The sequence below is a fragment of the Larus michahellis genome, chromosome 3 (assembly GCF_964199755.1).
Source record: "Larus michahellis chromosome 3, bLarMic1.1, whole genome shotgun sequence".
Lineage (NCBI taxonomy): Eukaryota > Metazoa > Chordata > Aves > Charadriiformes > Laridae > Larus > Larus michahellis.
In genome coordinates, this window is record NC_133898.1 from 57460137 (window position 1) to 57485738 (window position 25602).

The following is a 25602-nucleotide window of genomic DNA, read 5'->3' on the forward strand; positions in this document are numbered from 1 at the left end:
CATAGCCCTTCAGATCAATTAACTACCACTGAAATGAAGTCTGGACAAGTCTTTTTAATGTAAAAATAACGCATCTCAAAAGAGCAGTGAAAGTTTATTGCATGGTGCACACCAGGTTCTTTTAGCCAAACATTTCCTACCAACATCACATGTGCTTCCAAAAAGTTGCCAAACCTTGTTCTCTGGACAGCATCAATTTAGTCTCTGGACAGCCTCCCACCATGACACAGAGCCCTGTGGCACAGCTGCCAATGATGAAGCCAACTAAAAGCTCTTTCCCATCCCCATCTACAGCCTTTGTAGCCAAAGCCAGGAGACAAACCTTGACAAAAGGATGATCGAGGAGCTGGCTGGCCGTCCACCTCATCTTTGGGTCACTTTCCAGGCAGTGGCAAAGGAAGTCTTTCCCTTCTGGGCTCACTTTGTCAGGAATAGGAGGTTTATGACCCATCCCCACTTTATACATGATCTGGAAGTTGTGCTCATATTCGTGCCAAGGCCTCTGCAACAGGTAACAGCATTGCTAAGCGCAAGGTTTAGCGCGTAACTTGCTATCCAATAGAGCATATATTTCTGTACCCCAGGAAATTAAAACCCACCCTGGTACTTGCAGACTTAAGTGTGACAAATTGCTGGGAGCAGGACCAGAATTTGTAGAGAAAGTGCTAAGGACAGTTTGTGCTCATTCAGCACATAAACCATCCCTACCTTGCCAGTGACCATCTCTATAACAACGCAGCCCAGGCTCCAGATGTCCGCCGCACGTCCGTGCCCTTCTCCTTTAGCTCTAGTAATTACTTCTGGAGCCATGTACGCTTTGAAACAACACATAGGATGTCATCAGTTCATACAGCAGAAGGAACAGCACACATTAAGCGATTAACTGGGCAAAACCAGGTGGTTTTTAATATGTCTGTAATGAATTACCACTCAGCTTTTCTTGATGAGTTTTGTCATTTGCTGGCTTCTTGTTCTTTGACACATTTGCAGCGTAACTGTCTTTCAGTTTGAAAAGTGATAGTGAAAATGCTGGTACAGTACATGCCGGCAGTTATTTTCATTTTTTAATAATAGATTAAGCAGCTGTTCAGTAAGAACAGTACTGCTTCAGTAAGGCTGCAGAGAAAGATACAACCACGGAAAACACAAGCTCCAGCACCTTTATAGTTACCAGACAAATACAACTTTATCTTTCCAGTTACGTCGTTCACTGATTGCTTTGGCTTCTGGATGTAAAGCACATCTAACTAGCTGAGGTAAAATCACGTTTCCCTGAAACACGTCATTTTACTCCAGCCCAGACTTTTGGCAGAGGTATCTTCTTTTACGGTAACTAGACAAGTATCTGCCTAGCACATGCTTCCTTACCTGCAGTCCCCAAAGTACTGTTCACTTCTCCAGGCATTGTCTGGGTGTTGTTCTTCAGTTTCACTGAGCACCCAAAGTCTCCTAGTTTAATCAGTCCAGATGAGGTAAGAAAGATGTTGGCACCTAGGAAACACAACAAAACCAGTAGCCCTTGTTAAACCAGTGCTGAATCGAGGAGTGAGGGCTTCTCAAAATACTCTTGGAAGTTACACAGTAGATAATAGCTGAATTCGCACTTAAATCTTTACCTGTAGATTAAGCATGGAATACGACAGCATTAAAGATGTTCCCCAAAGGGTACATTACCATTAGCCAATGGGATTTTTGGTGGGTTTGCGTTAACACTAAGCGTACTGGAAGCCGACAACAAGAAGTGTTCAAAACACAAAGCAGTACTGCAGGCAAACTCATCACCTTTCCATACGTGCTCGTTAGGAGAAAATACTCCTCCAGGAATTTATGAATTCCAGTGCTTATCCTTGTGAGTGTTGCATTGCAAGAAAACATCTGTCCTTAAGGAGGTTCCTGGCAGAGGCCATGGCTGCGTACCTGCCACTAGCCATCTTTGCAGTTCTGCTGAGTGAAGACAGATGGTATCGTACAGCTGTGTCATCATGGCAGACTTGCAAAATGGAGCTTATAGCATTGTATTACATGTCCTACCAAATGCCCACTCCTATTGCGCTCTACTTCCAGAAGGATTTCTGTTCTATTTCTTATTACTGTTATAATAAGTGGCTACACTGCCAACTAGCATAGCTGAAAATCTCCAAGGGGAATCTGCAGTTGGCTTCAAGTCACTTGCTCTACACAACACCGCAACATAAGCCAAGTGGTTTCGATAACCAGTGGTTTTCTTTCATTCAACATCCTGCCAAAAGACATGTTGACAGCCAACAGAAAACAGAAGGAGCTCACTATACGTGTCAGGCCAAATCCTGGATTCTGGAAGTACCACAATGAAGCCACAAGTAGGTTGCAAAAGTCACCTGGCAGAAATACAGCTTGAGCTATGAACTCCTGTGCGGAAAGACGAATGGTTTGCACAGAACGAAACTGCTCCTCTACACTAGGAGTAGGCAAATGTTGGGGGCTTTGTTACACATTGCCTTTTCCCATGCTACACAGAAGTTTCTTTCTAAAATAGCTCATCTGAATACAGCCTTCAGAAGTTTCTCATTTTTGTTTCACCTTGAACATAGGTCACTGCAGGAATCCTTGGCTGCTCCTCCTTTGTGTTATGTTCTCTTAGTTAATGACTTTATCTTGTTAGCGTGGCTGGGCATCCCCAAGATATTAATGGAAAACAAAAATAATCCTCAAAAAACTCAAGTCAAAAAAGAAGGCAGTGCAGGTCAATGATGACAAAACCCTGCCCGTTTCTCAAAGGGCTTCTCTAACTACCATGAGGATGCTTGATAACTAAAGCAAGATTTCTTTAGTTGAAGAGGTGTTGCATTAAACTGCACTATCAAAGGAGGAGAGAAATCATTAACAGAAATAAATTCCAACCTTTAATTACTGTAAGCCTTTTACAAGTTCTAGAAGAATTAACGCTCAGTTAATAAATTCTTATGCATATTGTGTCTGTAAGTTTTCCACTCCTTGTATTCAGGTGCCTGCAAATACTCAAGATCAGAATTCTTTGGCTGGGTTCTGCAGTTTGCCAGCCAAACACAGGTGTCCAGAGTCACCCTGCAATCACAGGCACATGTAATGGAGCTGGACAGACCTTCCCTCAGCCCCTTGAATGAAAAAGAATCCAGAAACACACCAAAGCAGTACAAGGCAGCTCAAGGGGACACTAAATATGGGCAATGCATTAGAAGAGCGAGTTACTCTATCAGTATCTTTTTCCTTTGAACTACTGCCCACAGCTTTTCTTCTTCTAATGATTTTCAAGCAATTACTTGTCATATAGAAATAGGTGCACTTAGCCCACACAAAGAGCTTGGGAAAAATAGCCATCACTAGCAAACACTTTTACAAGGATGTTTTGGAAACTTATGTTCCCATTCCTCAAGAAAGCAACATGCAAATTTCATGGAAGGCTACAAAGTAGTTTCTTACTACTGCAGCGGCTGGAAACCGGCAGAGCTGAAGTGCAACCATCTCTCTTCTGACTGAATCTAAAGCTATTGTGATGGTTTAATACACTTCAGAACCTACTTACAAGGCCTTTCAAACTAAATTTGTCCCTTTAAAAAAAAAAGTCATGACAATTTAGCATAAATGTTACTGCGAAAATTCCTGTGAGCCTTTGTCCTGAAAGCACCTGGAACTGTCAAATGGAACAAAGCAACGAACCAAAGTTTTGCCACAAAGAAAGAGACAGCACTTGAAGACTCGTGTTGCTGACATTTTCTGTCAGCTATTTGAATACGGCTTCCACTGATGCACTGTCTGCCGGAGCCTGTGTTTTGTAAGCTGCTTGGTCTCTGCTTCAGAGACCAAGATCAGACTCTAGGAGGAGTCTTTACAAAGGGTCTCCTTGTTAGATGAAACCTGCACAGAATCCAGCAGGACCTGGGTAAGAGAACAGGAAACGCAAGGGCAGTATTTTGAAAGTGCTCGATCCTTTTTACCTCTGACAGTTAATACTACTGTGCATGTAACAAAATTCCTGCCGTATCTGCATGGTTAATAAGCAAAATAAAACTGGAGATCACAGCTAGAACAGCAAAAGGCACAACACCCATCTGTTCCTTCTCTCCTCCTACACATACACTGCCAAAAGCATCTTCATTGGATGTACTTGGCAGAGGCAGGAAGGAGCCCAGTTCTGCACAGCCCGACTGCCATTTGTATCACAAGATGTTCTGGGCAGGCTGCAAACAAAGACCAAATGTCAAAAGCTGTACCCTTGCTAGAAAAAACAATAGCTATGACCCAAAGCATTTAAACTGAAGTTTCACGCCCTGGATCTCTGTACCAAGTCAGCCCCGTATGCAGCGCAGTGAAAACTGCAGTGGCGTGATATTCCAAAGGCGCTGGTGTAAGTACCGTGAGTCTGAGGAGCAGTACCAAAGGTCCCACTAAAGGCTGTGGCATAATTCCACAAAGAGGGGCAGCTCACAGACATTCCTCAGCCAGTACTTAAGCAGTACAGCAGCCAAATTCATCCAAGAAACAAGCAGGCCAAATGCTACCCTTCGATGAGAAAAATCAGCTTTAGTATTCTACTTTAGAAAGTGTGACACGTGCCTGTACTCATCTGTTGAGCAGCCTTCTGTCTCTTGTTGAATGGCCTGCCTTCCCCTGTGCTCACCATGAAGACACGAAGGCAGGAGTAGCAGAAATTTTGAGAGCTAACATCAAAGTTAACAAGAGTACAATAACACTTTGATGAAGACTTCCTGGCCTTGAGCATCTCATTCACAGGCTTAATTTACTGAAGTTTCAGATACAATCCCTTTGTTTTCTGTATTCATTCTGAAAACAAAATCCAAGCACTCTTCAGGAATATGCCCTTCTCTCCTGGAGAGAAAGCACCAAGTATGACCTCATTGACTAATTCTTGTCAATTCAGTACCTGCGAGACCACACTCGGTGTGCTGTGTCTTGCTTTTGGGCTCCCCAGTACAAGACTGGAGCAAACCCAGCAGAAGAGCATCAAGACGGTCAGAGAGCTGGTGCACACAATGTACAAGGAGAGGCTGAAAGATGGGTTTGTGTAGCTTGAAGAAGGAAAGACTGGAGGAGTGTGTGTGTGGAATTTATTGCTGTTTTCAGTTGTAATGGGAGGATATCAAGAAGATGGAAATAGACTTTTTCCTCAAGGGCACGCTGTGAAAGGATCTGGTGCAATGGACACACCTCTGTAAATTCAAGGGAGGCATCAGGAAAAAGTTCTTCACGATGGTGATAGGTCAGTCATTGGGACGGAGGCCCAGAGAAAAGGGAATCTCCATCCCTGGAGATATTCGTAATTCAAGTGAACAAGGTCCTGAGCAATTTGATGTAATTTGACATTTGTTCTGATACTGAGGTTGGCCGTGTTTTGAACAGAGGGCTCAACCAGAGACATCCAGAGACTCATTCAGCATTTAATATTCCATCATTCTCGATCACTGAGCAGAACAGCTTGCTTGCAAAAAGCGAAGTAATTATAACCGAGGAATCTGGGCTTAGCCACAGGGCTTAAAATCCAATAACCAGGACAGAGATAAAAAAATGCCATCCCAAAAGACTTAATCACCTGCTACATACTAGACCAACTACTTTACACATTGATGCAGACTAATCAAAACCAGTGCAGCCAAGTGTAGCAACCAGCCAACACTACCCCCAGTTTGCTCTCACAACCATGGGTTGAAAAAGGATTCAAGGCACCTGTGTCTTGCTTCATCTTTTACACTCATAGAACTGGATGCCATAACAGCATCTGAAGGACAACGGTGCCACTAGTGGACACTACTAACCAAAACACTCAATTTTGGAGCACAAAGTACTTGCAGTCACCAACTGCGGGATGTGTATAAACCGTTACTCTAAGAATTGGTTATCTGCTGCTGAAAGAAACAGATCCACACTTACAGTCATCAAACAGACCACAAGAGTGTGTGACCTGACAGCGAGATTTCCAGTTTTAACAGTCTGAATGACGTATTCTAATTCTTCCCTATCAGAAAAATAAGAGTACCCGACTACATAAGAGCTAAAAGTAAAACCAGAGTTTTCTTTACTGCCGTTAGCCTGAAAACTTGGGGATGCAACGTTAGCATAAAAGGAGACAGCAAGCGAGAGACTTCCAACGTAACATCAGGCATCCTTTATACAAATACCCTCTGTGGTCTGTCTTCATATCCTGTTATTAAGTTTCGGGAAAAAAACTATAGACAGACGTGTCTGCAGTGACCCTCTGTTTATAGCTGCTGTTATTCTCAAGGAACATCCCAACATTTGGTATGAGGAACCTGTTGCAACAGAAATACCCTCAGATAGCACAGCATTACAGTTCTGTCAGACCGCTCTCCTCACTTCCCTGATGAGAGGAAGGCCTATTTGGAAACATATCTAGGAATCAGTAATGACATACAGCAGCACAAAAGAAATCCCTGTCGGCCAGCCTTGGACTTTGATCACAACGAGCTTCCAGGAGAGCGTAATCCAGCTAAGCAGAACCTGGATTTGGAATGATCAAGTAAAGGGCAAGGAGGGCACTGTGAAAAGCACGAAGGGAAATCCACAACTGGAGAGAAACCTTTGGTCAGGAAGGAGAACCAGAAAAGGCAAGATTGCTGGGTAATAGGAGTGAGGGAAAGTGTTTTCTAGGAAAAAAAGCCAAAACTGACCCAAGAGTGGCCTACCTGGGTGGGAGGCCTCTGGATCGTAGATAGTTCTTTTCCCAAATGAGAAGCACGAGGCCAAAGGACCAAGAGCAACTGGGAATCTCCTACACTGCTGCGGTGATTCAAAACCCTGTGAGCAAGAGGGACATAGAAACCCAGCATCGTTGGGTTGCACTACCTTGTCATAAAATGAGCGTTCGCAGGGCATACTGTGTGCATTGTTTCCCCTACCTGCTCTTAAGTTTCTGCCATAGGTGAGCAAAATATGCCAGACTAACAAAACCAAGAGAACTAGACATGGAGGATGTTTTTGGAAGGCGCAGGAAAAGAAAAATGAATGTGAAATGCGGACTGATACTGGGTGCCTTAAGCAAATGCCCAAACCAACCCCCCCTTCAGTTATTATAGTTCCAGACTGCAAAAGCTGAGACCCAGGCATGAGTAGATAAATGTATGGCAAAAACCCCACTAGATAAGTAATGTTAATTTCTTTTAACAAGGCTTTTGTTACTATGTTTAAACCACCATTCCTCTGAAATCCTAAAACTTTTCTGGAAAATGGGAATCACAAGGAAAAGTGCTGATGAACAACTCTAGCACTGTACACTGCTAGTCAGCTCCCAGAAAACAGTTTCTTGCACAGATGAGAAGAAAATCAACATTACATAAGTCGGTATATTAGTACTAAAAATACAAGGACCAAAATCTGAGATTGGATGAATCCCCAACAATCTTAACAACCTCTACAGAAACTATATAAATCATGGTCAGAATTTATGAGTTTGCAACACCAACTGTGAATATTTTTTATGTTCTGCACTTAAAAAGGAGCATGTAACTAGCCAATAACTTGTAAATTGAAAAACAAGAGGAAAGTTTTATACACTTAATGGCCACATAGATAATGTGCACTAAATCTGCGAAAATGTCCCCCATCCCTCCCCCCCACCCTCATCTACCGCACTGAAACAACAACATTACCTTTTTTGGTTAACATTACCTTTAATGTCTCGATGAACAATACCATGTTCATGTAGTACATTGATAGCAACCGTGATTTGCTTTGAGTAGAGCCTAATGACATGCTCCTGAAGGCCCAGTTTTGATACCTCCTCCAGAGTGCCCTCATCACAGTATTCCATGAAGATGTACATTTCCTCCTGTTGTGGGAACCAAACCGGATTTGATTGGTTTAAATTTTTTTTTCTTCTTTATTTTTAAACACTGAATTAGGACCAAGTTTTCCTTCCATCCTTCATTGTTTGTGAAAAGAGTAATGGAAGTACCTCTTACCATGGAATATCTAATAAATCATCTCTTCAGAACTCTGTTTTCTTGGGCATGCTTCAACCCCATATATTCTATTGCACAGCTATGGAAAATCTCTGCTACACGTCTATCTGCATCATTTGTATGTAACTGATACTATTTGGTGGTATAAAATACGTTGCTTTGGCATCAACCAAAAAGCACTTTGGAAATCTTGTAGGTGTATTAAGCAGAAATACAAGAAAATCCTTTCCATGTTTAGAGACAAGGTAAAACGATGTTTTGGGCTTGGTTGTGCTTTTTTTTTTTTTTTTTCCTCTCTCTCTCCCAGTTCCTGCAATATCATGTGTTGATTTCTTGGGGAGGGCAAGTATTTTGTTGTTGTCTATGGCTTGAAGAATGCCAACTCTAACTCACTTTAAGGAAAAGTTCCCTTCCTGTGTCGCCAAGCCCAGCCAATTTCAGCCAGACTTTATTAATACAAAAAGATGGCAAAGACACTAAGGTCTTAAACTAGCCTTAGAAACCAACGACCCAATGGCACAGACACCCAAAGTTGTGTTCTCAAGTAAAAAAAATGCAGACAGAAAACAGTCTTTGACCCCTTCTAAACCAGCAATGGGTCAGCAAATCAACCCATTTGTATTAAGCAAATCAATCAAGACCACACAACGCTTTCCAGACACCAGGTGTCCTGTTCCCTGCCCACCTCACTCGGTAGAGATACAGGAAGGACCTGAGACTCACAGGGGGAGGTGGGAAGGGCATGTGGGAAGCAGAGAGTAAGAAAAAGTAGGGTATCTCAGCACACAATTCTGAAATCCAACTCCGTTAAGAAAACCAGTTCTGCTGCTCAAGCAAGAAAATTTTTTCCTTCTGAAGAGATGCTAGCTGAATCCCAGAAGATCTGCTTCCTTAACATACTTGTCTGGCAGCATGATTTAAACAGCAGCACAAAATTTTTCCAGAACTCAACAAGATCTTGGTACAACCTTTGTTGCTAACAGTGATTGTTTTTAGGCTGTCCAGTCTTTGTCTACACACAGAAGTTACCGTAGCGTATATGATATAGCTTCTTTTAGAGCAGTTAAACTGCTCTAAAAAGAATAGAGCATTACTCGCTCTATTCACTTATTGTGAACGTTCTCTGTTTATGTACCGGTTCCAAAAAATGTCTCCAAACTGTGTTTCAGAGACCTCAACATTCAGAGGAAAGAAGACACACTGCAATTCACAGAGATACCCAGACAATTAAGCTGAACTATAATGTGCTCAAGTAAAACCTCCAATGATCCAAAGCTTCTTAAAATTTTCTCTCTGCCCTATAAAAAAGCCACAATAATTTAGGTTTTCTTACCCTATGGAGCTCCACACCAAAATAACGAACAAGATTAGGGTGTTTGATGCCTTCAAAAATCTTCAGTTCATCAGCTGTTTCTTTGATGGTTTTGTGATCATTAGGTTGAAATCTTATCTGCAAGAAAGACTTTTTATTAGTTTGCCGCTATTTCAAATTACTATGGAAAAAAACCCCAGAAAACAAACAACCCACCCTAAACCAAACACAAATCAAGAAAACAGCTAAAAAAGCCTTTTTTTTTTTCTTCTTTTTTTTGTTTTTAAAAACAGCATCATTGCACAAATAGCCCCAAAATACCACCCCTCCATCCCCAAACTTAAACAAAAAAGAACACCAAACTATTTTTGGAAAATTACATACAAATACAATGATGTATAAACTTTATAACAGCAAAATGCTGTTACTTCAATGTATAAATATACACGTGTGTACAAATATATCTCTTCCGAGCTTGCCTTCTGGCTTAAACGTGGTAGACAGACACAGTACAAGAGAATCTGAAAGTAACATCAGTGAGAGCTATCATGCAAGAAAGACTAGTTTCCAGGTACTTCATCAACGGAGATTCTAAGGGATTTCTTTGAGGGGTTTCTTCATTGAGAATGAGGCAGCTGCAAGGAAAAGGTGTGGCACGGAACAAATACCATGGAACAAAAACCACAAATACCAAGGTTTTGATATAAGAAACAGGTTTTCATCAGCTCTCCTACAATATGCCGTGATGGATTTTTCATGGAGGAAAAAAAATTTTCAAGTCTTCTCAAAAACTGATTTAAAGCTTCTATTCAAACAAAGATCAGCAAAATGCATAGCGAGTTATGGAAGATGCTACTTTTACCATGCTGGTAGAAAGCAGAAACTTCAATTAATTGAGTACAGGACAACCGGAGAGAAATAAACGCACATATTTTACCTTTGGTTGCTATCATATTATGATTGTTTTGTTCTGTATAACAATTCCAGGATACAGTTTGTACTCAAACAGTGGTAAAACTAAACACATGGAGATTGCAAAAAGGTGACAAATGACATTCAAGAATTTTATGTATTTCCTAACACTTGAAATTGCAATGCTACGTATTTGCAGTAAAGCCTGTCCACTCTAATTTGTACAGATTTTAATGACGCTGTGGTTAAGACAATAAAGTCTGAAGAAATCTTGGGGGGAATGCAATGTTTTTAACCAGTTTAAGAATAAATAATTAAATGTTCTCCCAAGGTACTCTTTAAGGAAATAGAGAAAAGCCTTTTATTTTGAAGTTGCAAAGAGTTTGCATTTAAGACCACAGTGGTGGAGCAGGGAAAGTTTCTCGGTGAAATAATCTGGAAGTTAAAAATACTACGGGAAAAGGCAGCATACTGTATATTTAGCCTACTAGTGAAGTGTCTGTCAAACAAGGTGCATTTAACTTATTTGAACTTCTGCTAAAGAGCACACATGTGCTCTGTAAAAAAAAACAAAACACCTGCATCTAGAAAGCAACTTTGAATTCCAGAAACAGTGTGCTACTGATGGGGGGCGGCGGGGGGAAATGTTATTTCATCAGGAAAAAAATACCAAAACCCAACCCAAAATTTCAAGTGTTGGTATTAGTTAGTCAGTGAATGAGTATGGTACAAGAAGTTAAGCACAAGCGCAGTCTTGCTTTTCCACACCTTTGAGAGATCACATACGTATTGTGTGTGTGGAGGAACTGGCTCATAAAATGCAACTTCTCTTGCACCAAATGGCTGGCATGGTAACTGTTGTGAACAGTTGATGCTCGCAGTTGTCTGAACGTGTGGAAAGACAAAACAACAAGATGCGTAGGGAAAATGGATCTCTACGCCTACATAGCTTTACTTACTTCTATCCTGAAAATTAAATTTTCTGTACCCACCAGGTTAGTCAACAGTTTTGTGACTCAACCTGGCTCACTTAAACTACAGGAGAAGCTGAAAAACATCTGATGTGAGACTTCCTTTCTTTTTCTCAAAGGAATGTAGAAGAAAGGAATAAAAAGTGAGATGAGATACTGCAAAGTAAAATGTAAGTTTGTGTGCAGTCCTCACTAATCAGAAAACTCTTCCCAAAATAATGGGAGTTCACACATATTAAGCAGGCATTTATTAAGTTCACAACATCCCTAAGGGATTAGTGAACAACCATGATCCATTTTACATACATTTAAATTGAAAGCTGTAAACTGAAAAGAAAAAGCTTACGCAACTTAAGGAGGAACAAGTGATATCAGCAGATGTGGCTACATGAAGCAACAATTTGTCTTCCCACCCTTTCCCAGATTGCTAACAATAGTGTTCAGAAATTCTTAATGCCTGCTAACTCGCGCACATCCGGTTTGGAAAAAACAAGGGCAGCAGTGATCCTTGTTTACAGAGTACTCACTTCCTTCATAGCCATCAGCTCTCCAGTGTCAACACTGATGCAGGTATAGACCTTCCCATACTGGCCTTCACCTGCAGAATTAAAATAAGAAAAATTAAGTACACTACGTTCAATAAGCAACATGTACATAAACTGCAATAAGAAAACACATCACTGAAAATTGTGCTTCCCAAGGTTATTTACCTTTATTTAGCATTTCAAGTAGCTTTTAACCTGTAACACCTCATACTACACTTACGATCCTGAATTCAAGATGATTAAAAGTAAAAAAGTTATATTAACAGGCTGACCTGAAAGAAAACTTCTCATGAATATGAGGATTTTTCCCCAGCAATCCCAAACCAGAGAGGAAACAACCATCATATGGGGGGAACAACAACAATACTGGTGAATTAAAAAAATCCCAAAGTTTGTGCTCATTTCCATTCATATTTCTGGTTCTTCCAAAAGCAGAACTCAAACTTTTACAGGGTTGAACACATGCAGGAATCACAGGATCATACCTAAGTACTTGTTCTAACCAAATCCTTCTCCTCCTTTGTTTCTTGCTATTTGACCCGTGAAAACTTCACTGAAGTGCTACGTAATGGAAATGCTAGCTGCACTGGTATTTTGTACTTTAATATTCTGATTTCAGGAAAGCTGAAAACCCTGACAGCTGAAACCCCTACCTACACAGAGACCCAAGATTTCAGAAAATAGTCTTAGATTTCCTTCAAAAATATTAAGCTGGATATTTTAGCCCGATAAATGAAGGTATAATGAACGTACCAATTTTGTTTCCTCTCTGCCACTTGAAAGTCACTTTTCTCAAACCTACATGCATGACATTATCATAAGATTTCGGTGTGTCACAAACTTGGCCAATGATGTTCTTCCTCCTCATCTCTCTGTATCTCCTTTCTTCAAACAACTGAACAGACTTTTGAACAGCTTCAATTGGTGCTTGCTTGGAAGCAGTGTCTAAAAAGAGTGACGAACAGTTTCCTTGATTGAGAAATATTCACTGTGTTTATATTTTGTTACCTTTGATATCACGTGAAGTGACCTCAGTTAGAAGACAACTATTTTGTGAGTCTAATTTAAGATGTAGGAAAAGAATGAAACATTTTAGCAATCACATATGAAACTATCACTTATGAATCACAGATGAAACTAAAGTAAAATGAGAACACTGGTACTTTTCTAATAATCTCTTACTGGGTTCAAGAGTTAAATTAAACCAAAATCCTTGTCTTCTAGAAATTTTCAATTTTCCCTAATTCTTTTCTAGATTAAACAAACTCAATTCCTTCACTGTTTATGTTCCAAACAAAAAATAAGTCTTCAAGGTTTCAGAAAAATTTTTGCTGTTCTTCCTGTGTTCTGTGTGAGCCACATCAATGAGAGATCAGCTTTTTATATGACAGAAAACTTTTCTGTAATGTTTCATGAGGTTCTACCCTGCCAGAATATACGTAAGAAAGCTATATGTATGTATCTGTACAGTATAGGAGTCTCAGAAGTAATCAAGTTACTTTAAGTTTCATGAAAATAAGCGGCAGGACAGAGAGGAAGGGACCCCATAAAAGCCTTGAATTTGGGAAATGGTCTAGGATCACACACTATTGGACACACAAAATAAGAAAATCCCATGTTGGGGAGAGATATTAGGAAGTGAGGAAGGGCAATTCATAATCTGGCACTGTAAAGGGGCAGCAAACTTCTGCAATTTCTATAGCAATAAAATGTACTCACTTTGTAGGACACCACTGCTAGTATCTTTCAGAAACTCAAAATATGTAATTTTTATGAAGTTTAATTACTCCCACCTCAGAGAGTACCCCTTGTGATTTTGTTAGCAGTACCTTCTATCTGCAATCAGGATTTTCCCCCCGCCCCTTCCTGTGTACAAAGCCGTGAAAACCTCTTCGCAATCAGCATTACGATTCAGCCTTTCAACACAGCACTAGTTTCAGAGATGTTACATTACAGTGACTCCAAGACACCTACCTTTGGTCTGGTTGATTAAAGTTCTGAGCTCCCAACTCCGCCGGGATGAGCCACTTGAATCTCCTTTTGGATACGCTGGTTCTAGAGAAACAATACTGTGAGCGTAAAAGTGACTTTATCTCATATTAAGGATTATGCCACAATATTCAGCAGAAGCTGAGATCTTATATATTGGGACTAACACACCCTACAAGTATACGAGGCAACCATATAGCAACGTATGCTCTTGAATTCAAAAATTATTTATCTTTAGAAAACAAATTATGAAAGCTATTCTGAAATAGAATTTAATTTATACAGGAACAGAGATCTTCCATAACCGAGGGGAGCGCTTCAAGCCAGAGCACTCAGAATCAAGTATGTAGGAAATCTGTAGGAAAATAAGCTTCTAAGGTTCCTTAGAAAAAGACCTCTATTCATTCCAATCTAAGCCAGTTTTCCATTCATACAGATATACAAAAAAGTGAATAACCATGAAGTAGACAATATTTTCAATATCTGCTTAAAAAAACCAAACCAACCCCCCCGCAAAATATCTACCACACCTCTTAGTATAAATTTTTAAGGCATTTCTTTCTTAGAAATCCGGTTCATTTTGTAGGATGACCACAGTATCAGCTCTACTTCGCTTGGCATTTTGTACTTCATTTTAGTTTGCACAGAACACGCTATCTTAACAATATTTCAAGGTATTTGTTGTAATAAATACCACACATACAGGGGCTGGGGAAACCTGAAGAGGGAGCCCTGATCAGGACATCGAGTCACACGCTCTGTCCTTTCTTCCAGTATTCAAATATCAGCAAGTATTTGTAAGATGAATACTGCAGCGGTAGTTAAAGAACTGGACAGAAAACTCTTCACTGTCCTGATGGGTCCAGTTCATACCTCATTAATGGCATTTAGAAATTTACTACTGAATGGGGTATATAATTCAGCAATTATGTTACTCATTTCATTTTGAACACTGTAACTTAGTAAGACACTAGCAAAGTCCTTCAGGTACAATTCTGAAACAGTATGACTGAAAACAGAACTTACTCCAACAATATAAGCGTGAAAGTTAAAAATCTAAGGTTTTTGAATGGGGAAAGGTGAAAAAACATTCTGGAAAGGCTAAGAACTGGGATCAGAGAGAAATATGTTAATGACTTAAATCATCTGCACACCCAGGCCACAATCCGTTACTGTGACAATCACCTTCTCGCTCTTCAGTGGGACTGGAGTGACGACTAAGGGATCTGAACTGCAACTCAGCTGCTATTGAAGAGAGTCGATCATTTTCAGGGACACTGGAACCCCTGTTAAAAAGAGCCATTGTACTAATTAACTTAGCATTGCACTAAATAACTACTAGGGACAATTTAACTGCAGTTTTAAAGAGGAAGAACCTTTGAGGCCTAGGACGTGAACAATGAAAGTAACACGAAAGAAAAACTGATGCTGAGAGGTAAACTGAAAAGCCTTTCCATGCTATTTTTCCCCCAAATGAAGACTTTTTATATAATTTTAGTTATGCCACTCTATGAAAAAAACCTACGTTTCAAAGGCATAAATTACTTGAAACAGCTACTTGCCTAAAACAACAAAATTCATTTGAATGACTTTTGTCATCCGACTAAGCTGCTGCAGGCTGCAGCTAGTGCCAGGTTTGGATATACAATCAGAAGTGATTCAGCAGGGTGACAATGTGAGCCATGAGCCACATTATCAGATATGGGGTGGTAACTGAATTCACACGTTCCTAGGGTGCCACAAATACAGCCATAGTCCATAGTCATAAAGTCAAAACCAGCGAGAAGAGCCACAAGCCAGCTGACAGGAAGGACAGCGTTAAATGACAGCAGCTTGACTGCTTGGAGGCCCAAACTCCTCCAGACAGCACAGAGTAGAATTAGATACCTCAGAATAAGACCCAGATGAATAAGCACATTGAACAGAAAGGGAAACAATACTAAGAGAAATGAACCTTAAATCCTTAAATCTTCATTCACCTTTCTCCAGCCCAAGACATCGATCAATCCACCTCCATTTTACAGCCATAAATTCCTCATGAAAGTCTTTCTACAACAGCTCCCTTTTGCACAAGGCTCCCTTTCAATTTTTAAAGCCTGGTGGGGAAGAGCTGGGGCTGATGCCTGCTTTAACCTAATGCTTTAGAGGTATTAGCTAAACACTACTGGAAAGTGGGGAACATTGTTAAATCCTTCACTGAAAACTAACAACTACAAAAAGATGAAAGATACCTGGCATCATACAGCGCGCACACCTATGAGAGAACTTCCCTACAGCCCTGAAGTTGCTTCTGAATTGTATAAAATTATTACCTGATAATAGTTTTTTTAAAAAAATAAATTTAAAAAAAAGACACAAGCTTCACAATCTTGAGAACAGAAGCCAAAACCCAAGACACCCTATTCCCATGTGAACATTCTCAACACAATGTCTGCTTTGCACTCCCTACTGCTGCCAACTAGATCTTTTAAGTTTGAGGAGGAACTGGAACTGAACGAGTGAAAATCCTCAGTACTCTTCAAGAAGGTGAGGTTTCACTTGGCAAAAACGCTGAGGATATTCTCAGCCCATACAGAGCAACAATTCCAGATTCACAAAGAGCTTAAAAAAGAGCAAAGCTAAAGCACCTCTAAAATGAGGCAGTAGCTGAATAGAAGACCTTAAGCATCTCAGCTTTGAATACAGGTGTCTAAAATAGTTTTCAGGCCCATCTTAGCCACCCAGATCTTTTATTGTTTGTGTCCAGAAAGACTGTGTGCATGTTATGAGGCAAAGAAATAGAGTAAAAGAGAAGAAGATTTGCTAAATTTCTGCTCCGGTCCTGGATAAATATAAAAAGATGAATAATAACCCCAGCTAGCTCAGAAATTAAACACTTATAAAGGCCATAGTACGAACATAGTGTAAATGTATAACCATCAGAAAGCTCAATGTAAACAACCAGGTATTGCTGCTTTGGATTTTACTTTCTAGTTATATTAAACTGATTTTTTTTTTTTTTTAAAGAAAAACTTCAATAGAACTATGGTGGCATTTGTGCACTACGCACTGCCTAGTACTATCAGCCTCCTACGTTCAAGTTCCTACATTCAACTTTTTCTAGATATTTAATGCCTACAATCATGTCATAAGTGTCTAAAGAGCTTCTGTAAAGTGCACAAAGTTTCTGTTTCTGTGCTATTCCAGCAGCTGGACTGCACACTTCTTGTATACAAAATCCAAAAACGCTTGCTTGATCAAACAGATTCCGCATTGGAGCGCAAATAAATGAAATTCGTAATTTCAATTTATCACCACATTGTGTTAAAGTTTGCAACTTTCTTTTAACTACGCTAAAACCAGAAATTTGCTATAAATATATTACAGTGTAATATTTTGTCTTCCTCAATAAACAAAACCCCTAAAAAACCCCAACAAAAGCCTCCAAAACTCTGTCTCTGCTTTAATAATTTTTTTCTTCAAATTCTTCCTAGATAATACCAGGGTTAAAAAATGCTACTGAAAAATCCAGGCAATGCACAAAAAAGAATAAAATCATGTGATATTTTTTAACAACCATCAGAAAAGGGAAAACTGGGAGCTCTAACAAAAACACATGTCTTTGAAAAACAGGCCTAGGCAATTAAACTAAAATGCCGCATTAACATCGACTTTCATGTTACAATCCATGAAAGTATTATGCATTTGGTTGCAACTAAGAAGTAAAATTCTTATTTCTTTTCTTCCTAATGAATAGCTTCTTGAACTAGAAGAAACTGTCAAAACGCCAACCTTCACATTTTGATCAATATTTGTGTAGGACACACATGCAGAAAACATTAAAAGAATGTACCACTGTACTCAAGTGTGTCAAATTATAAACCTGGCAGTTGCATTGAGTGTTATCAAATCACAACAAAGCCTACAAGTATTAAAAACTACCCTCCTATCTCCCTCTTGAAAAATTAACTAGCCTCAAAGATATGCTTTGGCTCAAGGTGCTGTACATGTTCTAAAAGAAAAAACAACCCAAAAAACAAAAACCAACCTGCTTCATATGTTGTGTAAAGACTAATTATCAAATAAACAAGCTCTGTATTTTCAAAATCATAAATACTAATTAACCCTCACCCTGTCAGCTTATGAAGCTGACAGAACCTCTCAGCGAAAGTTCTCTAGAATGTTACTTACTTGAAAATGGCTTTTCAAGTGCATAGTGGTGCCGAATACTGCCTCCTCTGTCTTTTTCAACAGGGGGCTTAAGACAGAAGCATGAAGGATATACAATACATGTAGTTTGAATGACAAAAATTCAGGATGTATTTTCAATTAAAAGAAAAGGGCCCAGACTCACAAGCTGTACATCTAGAGGCTACCGTACGTGCAGGTCACAACTTATCATAAAAATTAACTGAAAAGGCTTGCAGGAAAGATTTTATGTAAGAAGTGACAATTTACTCCCCTTTTAACAAGTTAATGCTGTACATCTGGTAACAAATCAACAAACACTGATGGTTGTGGTTTGTTGGCTAACAACTGTGAATTATTTATTAAAAAATAAATAATTCATAATCAAGTCATATCTAAGTTCACATTGGTCACCATCAATCTGTTGTTCTTTCACTGCCTGTTCTTTCTTTTCTCTACAGCTGTGTGATACACCCAGATCACGTGTCTCCATTTATACAAATCTCTTGTACAAGAGAGTTTCTGGTACTCTGCAGTAGAAATAAGAACATACACATATGTGTGTGTGTATATATATATATATGCATGTGTATATATATAAGGTTTTGACAGTCAGGAGTGCAGGGGGAAAAAAAATAATTAAAAAAAAAAGAGTAAATTTCGAGAACCTGGGAGACATGTCAATGGTCTGACTGTGGTATGGGAAGAAGGAACACCAACATTCTGAAATATAACAGCCAAATCAGAGGCCAAAAAGCAAGAAAGATACTAACATAGGTCTGCCAAAAAATTCACTCATGATGTCTGCAAACAGATGATACAGAAGTGGTGTCTGTTACATATCCTGATACAGGAATGGTTTCTTTTGTATTAAGTTTATTCTGCAAAACCCTAAGAAGTCAAAGGTGTAGCAAGAAATAAAAAATCCTCCTGAAATCTTAGGTGTTTAATGCCGTGTTGCCGCTGTATAGCATTTCAAAATATTTATGGCAGACAGTAACAATACCAAAACTGTTAGTTAATATTAAAAACATATATATGTATCCTTGGGCTTATTTGCTTGTTACAGTCATCTTAGTGCAAAGTGTTAGTTATCAATACTAATTATTTAGTAAAGTTATACTGATGAACTGATTGGCGTATGTTAATTTCATGGACATTTTTACTGCACAAATTTGTAATCTACGTGAGAACCGCATGCTTTAACTACTGTATTGTTCAGACATTTTAAATCTGAAAGTGGTCTTATCTATTTCTAAGACATATGATTTTGCTCAAGTCAAACATGAATGAAGGAGTCAGTGGAAGACATGATGGGACGGAAAAGCACGGTGCAAATGACTAGGATGCAAGTATGCGGAAACAGTTATATGGGTGATGTGAGTCAAACGAGGCTGCTACGTCATGGAGCGGAGCTACCTGGTATCATTTGCACTGCTGACAGCTTTGGGTTGAGCTGAGTCGCTACCGACGAGAGCGGGGCGACTGACAGCAACGCTGCAATGGTTCCGTGCATCACAAGGGACACTCCGCGTGCTGTGGCAAGAAGAAAAACTTCAGGAAACAGTTAAAAAAAAAAAAAAAACACAAAAAACTCATGGAGTCAAAAATTTCTTTTAAAAATAAAATTCTGAAGTGTGCATAATAAGGCCTGATTTTAAAAGTTTTTCAAGCACATAAAGATTTTTAATGTGGAGTAAGTCTGGGTCTCTGAAGATTCAGGGGCTGTCAATATGTGCAATAACAATAATAATCTTCAAAATAAAAATCTCCAAATCTTTAGAACAGTACTAGTTTCTGCTGACAGCTAAGCAACTTCCAAAAAAAAAAAAAAAAAGTCAAGTGTAGAGTTTGACACTGTACTGATTTTCTTGAAAATAAGGCCCTCTGTTTGTGTAAAAAATATGCATGGCAAAGTTTATTTTGAAATTTTTAAAAAACTATTTTTGCATTCATTCTCACGTTAACTCTTCCAAAGGGAAGCAAAACCATCCATTGCTTTAAGCTTCTTCACAGCAGGCTGGTAATAATGCAGAAATGCCACCATATTCCAGAATGCTTCATTTTTAAGTCTTACCTACACTAAACTACAGAAAGCACTGTCACAAGCATGTATGCAGACATTCAAAGTGAGGAAGGGAATAATAGTCTTGTGAATGAACAGTTTTCACTGAATTAAAACTTGTTACATTGAAACACTGTTTTCAGGAAAGGGGATAAGAAAAAGAAACAATATTGTCCTTCAAAGCACATGGATAAAATTCAGATCACTAATATGCTGCTTTGCCCTCAACAGGAAAAAAAAAAAAAAAAAAGGTAGTCCACTTACTAACAGTCAGCATAGCCAAGACAGGATCAACCAGTTTAGAATTCTGTACTAATGCTAAATACCTGAAGCCTTCAGGAGTAGGGATGATAAGATGAGGATTTGGTGGATCACTATGGCACCGAGGTACTTTTACAGGACGGGGACTGTTTCGATGAATAGCTGCAAACATAAAAAAGGTAGCCATTTACCCAGATGTCAGAAAAATTCTGTTAGGAACATTTCAAGACACAAAATTAAAATAAATTCCTATTTTACAGACTTAAGTGTGAACTGGAACCTATTTTCTTGTCCTTTAAGAAAAATGAAAATTATTCCAATTTTAAATAAATCAATTGTACGTATTAATATTATTCATATTGTTGTATCACATAACTCATCTAGAAAATAATGAAAATTCTCCAGAGAATTAAAAACTAGCAATTAGAAGATGTATACTTACTCTACTAAAACTACACCTTCATTATTTCAACTTCACAGATTAAAGATGATTTGTTATCTTATTGCAAAATAAATATTAACAAACCAAATAATAATTAAAAAGCAAACAGCGCTCTAATGTTCATTTTGCATCAGAATTAGTTTTCTCAGACAATAATAGAAAGCAAAATGAGCTGGGGAATAAAAAAAACAAACACATTTGACAGTTTTACCCATACTAATGCCCCCCATGCCAGCCTGCCCCAAGAAAGTGGTACAGAGGGACAGAGTCAAAACTAAATGAGACGTGAGAGTAGTCTGCAGCGTCTTTCCCTTCCCTCAACCCCTCCTTAATTATCCAGAAAAATATTGCAGCAGTCACATCGCAAGATCGCCCATCAAAACATGAGGCAGTACTTACTCAGGTCACTGTCATTAACCTAGCCTGGCAGGTTAATTCTGCCTTCTTTGCAGTATCAGGACAAGTAAAGGATTCCAGGGCCAGGTATTAGTTGTCCTGTTATAATTCACAAGAAACACTAGCAGAAGACCCAGAAGGCAGAACTTAACCCACTTGGGTGGACACAGGCTGTTTCACAAAGCAAAGAGACAGGATAAAACACTGCGAAACCCCCAGCTATGTGCCTACAGGCAGCAGCTTGAACTGGACCCGCAGCTTTGGGAAAAAGATCACAGTGGGTTTAAGTCCCTCAACATGGTATGCAAATGCAACTAGGAATTCTTATTTTTCTCCTGATCACGAGATAGAAAAGGGTATCTGCAATATCTGCTGCCAGGACAGTTTATGTTTAGTTATGTATATTTCACATGTATGAAAGCTTCAGCCTGCTGTTCCAAGTCTGTGCCACCCGTCTGTGTCACCTCCTCCCCCGTGCCTCTGAGCTGAAAGCTGCCAAGCAATTTAGTTTGTGTCATCTGCTGTGTCTGCAATAGCATTTATAAGAGTTTCAGTACTTTGGGATCATCATGCTAGTGATCTACCTAAAACAGGCCTTCCTCTGAACAACAGTATCAAAAGTGAACATACAGGTTTTACATCACAGTACAGAATTAAGCTAAAATTTATTTTAGACTATGCTTCTTTCCAAAGGATTGGACTGACTTTCATTGTGAAAGGTTTCTCAGCTATAAGCTTTTCTCATCAAAATTACATCAAAACTGAAACTTTCCTGAAATACTGAAAAACTTCCTCTTGCCTGAGCCAAATTACCTTCTCTTCATGTTTTCTGCCATCAACCCCGTCCAGAAGTGGACATCAGAAGAAAAAAAAGAAGACATGATATTTTGAAAGTTAAGCCAGTCAATGGGCTTGTGAGGAGGAAAAGAGAAAGAGAGCCAAGAAAGAGATACATAAAAGGGAAGCACAGCTGAGAAAATATCCTTTTCTCAAGATAAACAACGAAATATGTTGATTCCACTTTAATGCCAAAGATTTTTTTTGCACTATCACAGATTTTGTGACATTAGAGAACTATTTCCAACCACTCTATCATCAAGGCCCCAGGTGTAACTCCTCTGTACCTCAATACTTAATAAATCCATCGTAAGTGTAAATATCTGCAGTGCCACAATGAGAGGGAGAAGGAGCTGTAACTGCCTCCTTAAAGTTATAATCACTTCTTTACCCAACCTTTAAAACAAATCACAATCCTTTTCCAGGAGATCTGCAAGACTTCATAGGGATTCAAGGACAAAAAACAGAGGAAAGCATCGGTAAAGCTTTTAAAGTTTTTGAGTAAAACCAACACGTCACGTTGTCAGGCAATAACGGTTCCACATCCACAATCATGAAAAGCGTAAAAATACTTTTATTGTTATTTCTAACATTTTAAAATTACTTTACAATCAAAATTCTGTAATAATAGCAGCAAAGCTCCAGAACAAATGCCAGTAACTTCTGCCTTACCAAGGTACAAACCTGTAACAGGACTGTGAGGTTTTCCAATAACATGGCCGATGCACTCATTCATCAGAGCTTGTAAACTCTAGAAAAGACGAACAGAAGAAATTGTGATTTTTCATGTTACAAGAGAGCTGATACGGCAAAGCTCACAGTAACAACATTACACTGGTTAAGTATGTAATCTGTCAAGTAAGCACCCCTACGTTCTATCAATTACATTAAACTTCTGGATGCACAATAGGGTTTTGACTTTGTTGATTTTATTTTTTTTTTTTTAAACTAGAAATCTTAGTCTTGCCTTGCCTTTTGACCCTGTCAAAATTACATAACCATAAGAACTGAAAAATGATATATCATAAAGAACATTTCGTAATATAAATCTAGAGGAACTTAAAAATACCCACTGTTAATAAAATTTAAAATCAAGCTTGCTGGAAAAAGCTGTGGTCTCCTCTGCCCTCCCTTTCCCCACCCTAAGAAGAATCACCCAATGAAAATGGGCAAGAGTATGACAGCCTGAATCACAAGACTAAAGTCTGTAAAACAAAAAATAGGAAGCACTGCATATTAAAAAAAAAATACAAAATCCACTTTCCTTCTCTACCCATGAAGTTAGCAGAACTGTAATGAAAGAAAGCTTAATACCTAAACCACTGAGCTCGGGCTCAGGCAATCTGAGCCTAATTATTGGGTGTACTATTCACTGTGTATGTAACCCTGGACAAGTTATTAAATCTTCCTCTGGTTTTGATTTACTTGTCAGAACACCAGGGATAAAATACGTCTTCACAATAAAGAATTAAAATTATGTTCTTAGGTACAGGTTGCTATGAAGGCCAGTTTTATATACCAGTCATTCAGACTAGTCAAAATTTATTCCAGAAATTCAGAAACTTAGTGAAGACCAGGAACTTGAAGCTAGACGAACAACAACAAAGTTTAAAAAAAAAAAAAAAAGGGAAAAAAAAGGAGAAAAAAGTGTTTAGTCAGTGATTGGCGTATCTTATCAACCCAGACTGAGACAGAATCTCCGATTCAGATCTAGACTGTCCTTTTTCTGTGACATCAGGCATTATTCAAATAAGAGATTAGGACTGACATAAGATATTTCTAGGTGAAATGCTGTGACCTGGGTTATACAGGAGTCAGATTAATCAAAGTGGTTTCAAGTGATGCTCTCTAAAACTGAAATCCAGTTTAAGAAACCAGAAGTTCAGCAATGGAGTTAAAGTTTTGGTTTCCCCCCTTCCTCTCACACTTGTTCAAACTCTGACTTTGTCTTAAATAACACTTGCTCTGAATTCTCTTCTCTGTACATGTGAAACCTCTGTCATAAAACCATTCTATTTGAAGAAGTGCCATGATATCTTAGATAGTTACTCTTCAAAATACTACGTGTTTTAGAAACTGCATCAAAGCAAATAAATAAAGCTGAGAGGCTACTTCCTAAAGCTACAGTATTAATGTATTTCAAATACAAGCTTAACTCTGTTGTTTAGGCAGATAACACTTTCCCGACAATGCATGCACAGGACTAAAACGTAACTTACTTGAGAACTCTTGATAAAAATATATGTGAAAAGAGACTAAATTATATAGTTTCTCTATTATGCAATAAATGTGGTTGCCATTTCCTAACACATCTTGAAATTAATAAAAATCAGACGTGCTGACACTCACATTCTGCTATTTTGTGGCAACTGTACTTTCACTTCTCTGTAGTACTGTACCAAGATCAGAGAAATAAATTCTCAGAATTTTATTTCCACAGGAAAAAGGGGAAGGCAGAGCACATAAAAAAGCCAGTTTTAGTCTACTATATTTTACATAGTAAAAACAAAAGAAAGGAGCTTTAAAGACTGGTTCACATTGGCACAATTTGAAGAAATGTCTTTAAACAACTGTGAATTTGTATTCATACCCATAAATAAACTCTGGGTGCTAAGCAAGCCTTAAGCCTGTGTTAAGAAATTTATTATGACAACTATAAATTGTAACTCTGCAGAAAAGCTGCTGACAAATTTCCCAAGAGACAAAGGAGGATAGCCTCCCAAGACAGTACCAGCAACTTGTTAGCAATCCAAAAACATTAATGCCCATGGTCGCAAGCGTGCTCTATTCAGAATCTTACAAAGTGAAGAGATATCAACATCCTCAGTTCTAGACAACACCAATTGTTTCAGAACAGCACCAGTATTCAGACATAGCAGTATAAAAAATATCCCTGATAACATATACTGATAGCTGCACATTTATTTAGAAATAAACAGCAAGCAGAGTAACTTAATCCATACCAAGAAGTCATCTTCTGGGAGAGCTGAAATAAATGCTGGCTCGATGGCTTGAAGAAAATCAAAACCTTGAGTTGCCCACCTATCTCAAAGAAAAAGACAAGACAGAAAATGAATTGCTCTTCAGCTAAAGCCATCATAAGAGTTTCAACAACATCCAAGAACAGTAAGTGACAGTTACTTATTTTTCCTCTAGAAAATATGACAAAATCTTGGTAAGAAAATTGATTAATAAATAGGAGGTAATATATTTAGCTTGTATTAATATTTTCCCAGTTATATGCAGAAAAAGTCTGATTTTAGCAAGCACACTGCGAAATAAAGTGAGCAGGCCATGCTGTATACCTCAACTCTTATATGTGTTATCTTGAGGAACAGTATCATCGATTCACTCACAATATGTTGGCAACAAGCCAAACCACTACATCCCCTGCCTAAATTCTCCTTTCTGAAACAAGTCTGAAAGAGTACTTATGATTTCATGACTATCTGATCAGCAGCAACTGGACATCACTGGTTTCAGGGCCTAGGTTGGTAAAGTCAGGGCCTAGATTGGTAAAGCAAAACAAAAGAGTAACTTGGCTAGAGCAAGTTGTGTCTTCAGCCACCTGCCCTCCCCCCACTGCCTCCTTTTAGACCTACTAGAATTAGCAGCTGCAACCTAAAAAGTGCAAGTACAATCATAGGATATTCTGAGTTGGAAGGGACCAACTCCTGACTCCACACAGGAGGGCAACTTGAAAGTTGACTCACATAGAGCTTAGCATCAACCAGAACCCTGAGATTTCTTTCT

The 25602-nt window shown here is 38.8% G+C and overlaps 1 protein-coding gene across 22 annotated transcripts in view; it reads right to left on the minus strand.

The window, feature by feature from the left end:
* Positions 1-25602, minus strand: part of MAP3K4 (mitogen-activated protein kinase kinase kinase 4) — a 74341-nt gene that overhangs the window by 1203 nt on the left and 47536 nt on the right. For 3 of the 22 annotated variants that reach the window (XM_074580303.1, XM_074580295.1, XM_074580304.1), the window contains exons 14-26: positions 24813-24891; positions 22522-22600; positions 20240-20336; positions 19268-19384; positions 14867-14967; positions 13667-13747; positions 12446-12637; positions 11675-11745; positions 9286-9402; positions 7660-7819; positions 1369-1491; positions 709-815; positions 23-502 (exon numbers count right to left, since the gene is read on the minus strand). In XM_074580303.1, coding sequence (XP_074436404.1) covers positions 146-502; positions 709-815; positions 1369-1491; positions 7660-7819; positions 9286-9402; positions 11675-11745; positions 12446-12637; positions 13667-13747; positions 14867-14967; positions 19268-19384; positions 20240-20336; positions 22522-22600; positions 24813-24891 — 1681 coding nt within the window. In that variant the 3' untranslated portion in view covers positions 23-145. Of the gene's footprint in view, positions 1-21; positions 503-708; positions 816-1368; positions 1492-6677; positions 6790-7659; positions 7820-9285; positions 9403-11674; positions 11746-12445; positions 12638-13666; positions 13748-14866; positions 14968-19267; positions 19385-20239; positions 20337-22521; positions 22601-24812; positions 24892-25602 lie in introns of those variants that run through there. The other 19 variants (XM_074580311.1, XM_074580306.1, XM_074580314.1 and 16 more) reach the window with 17 other exon arrangements.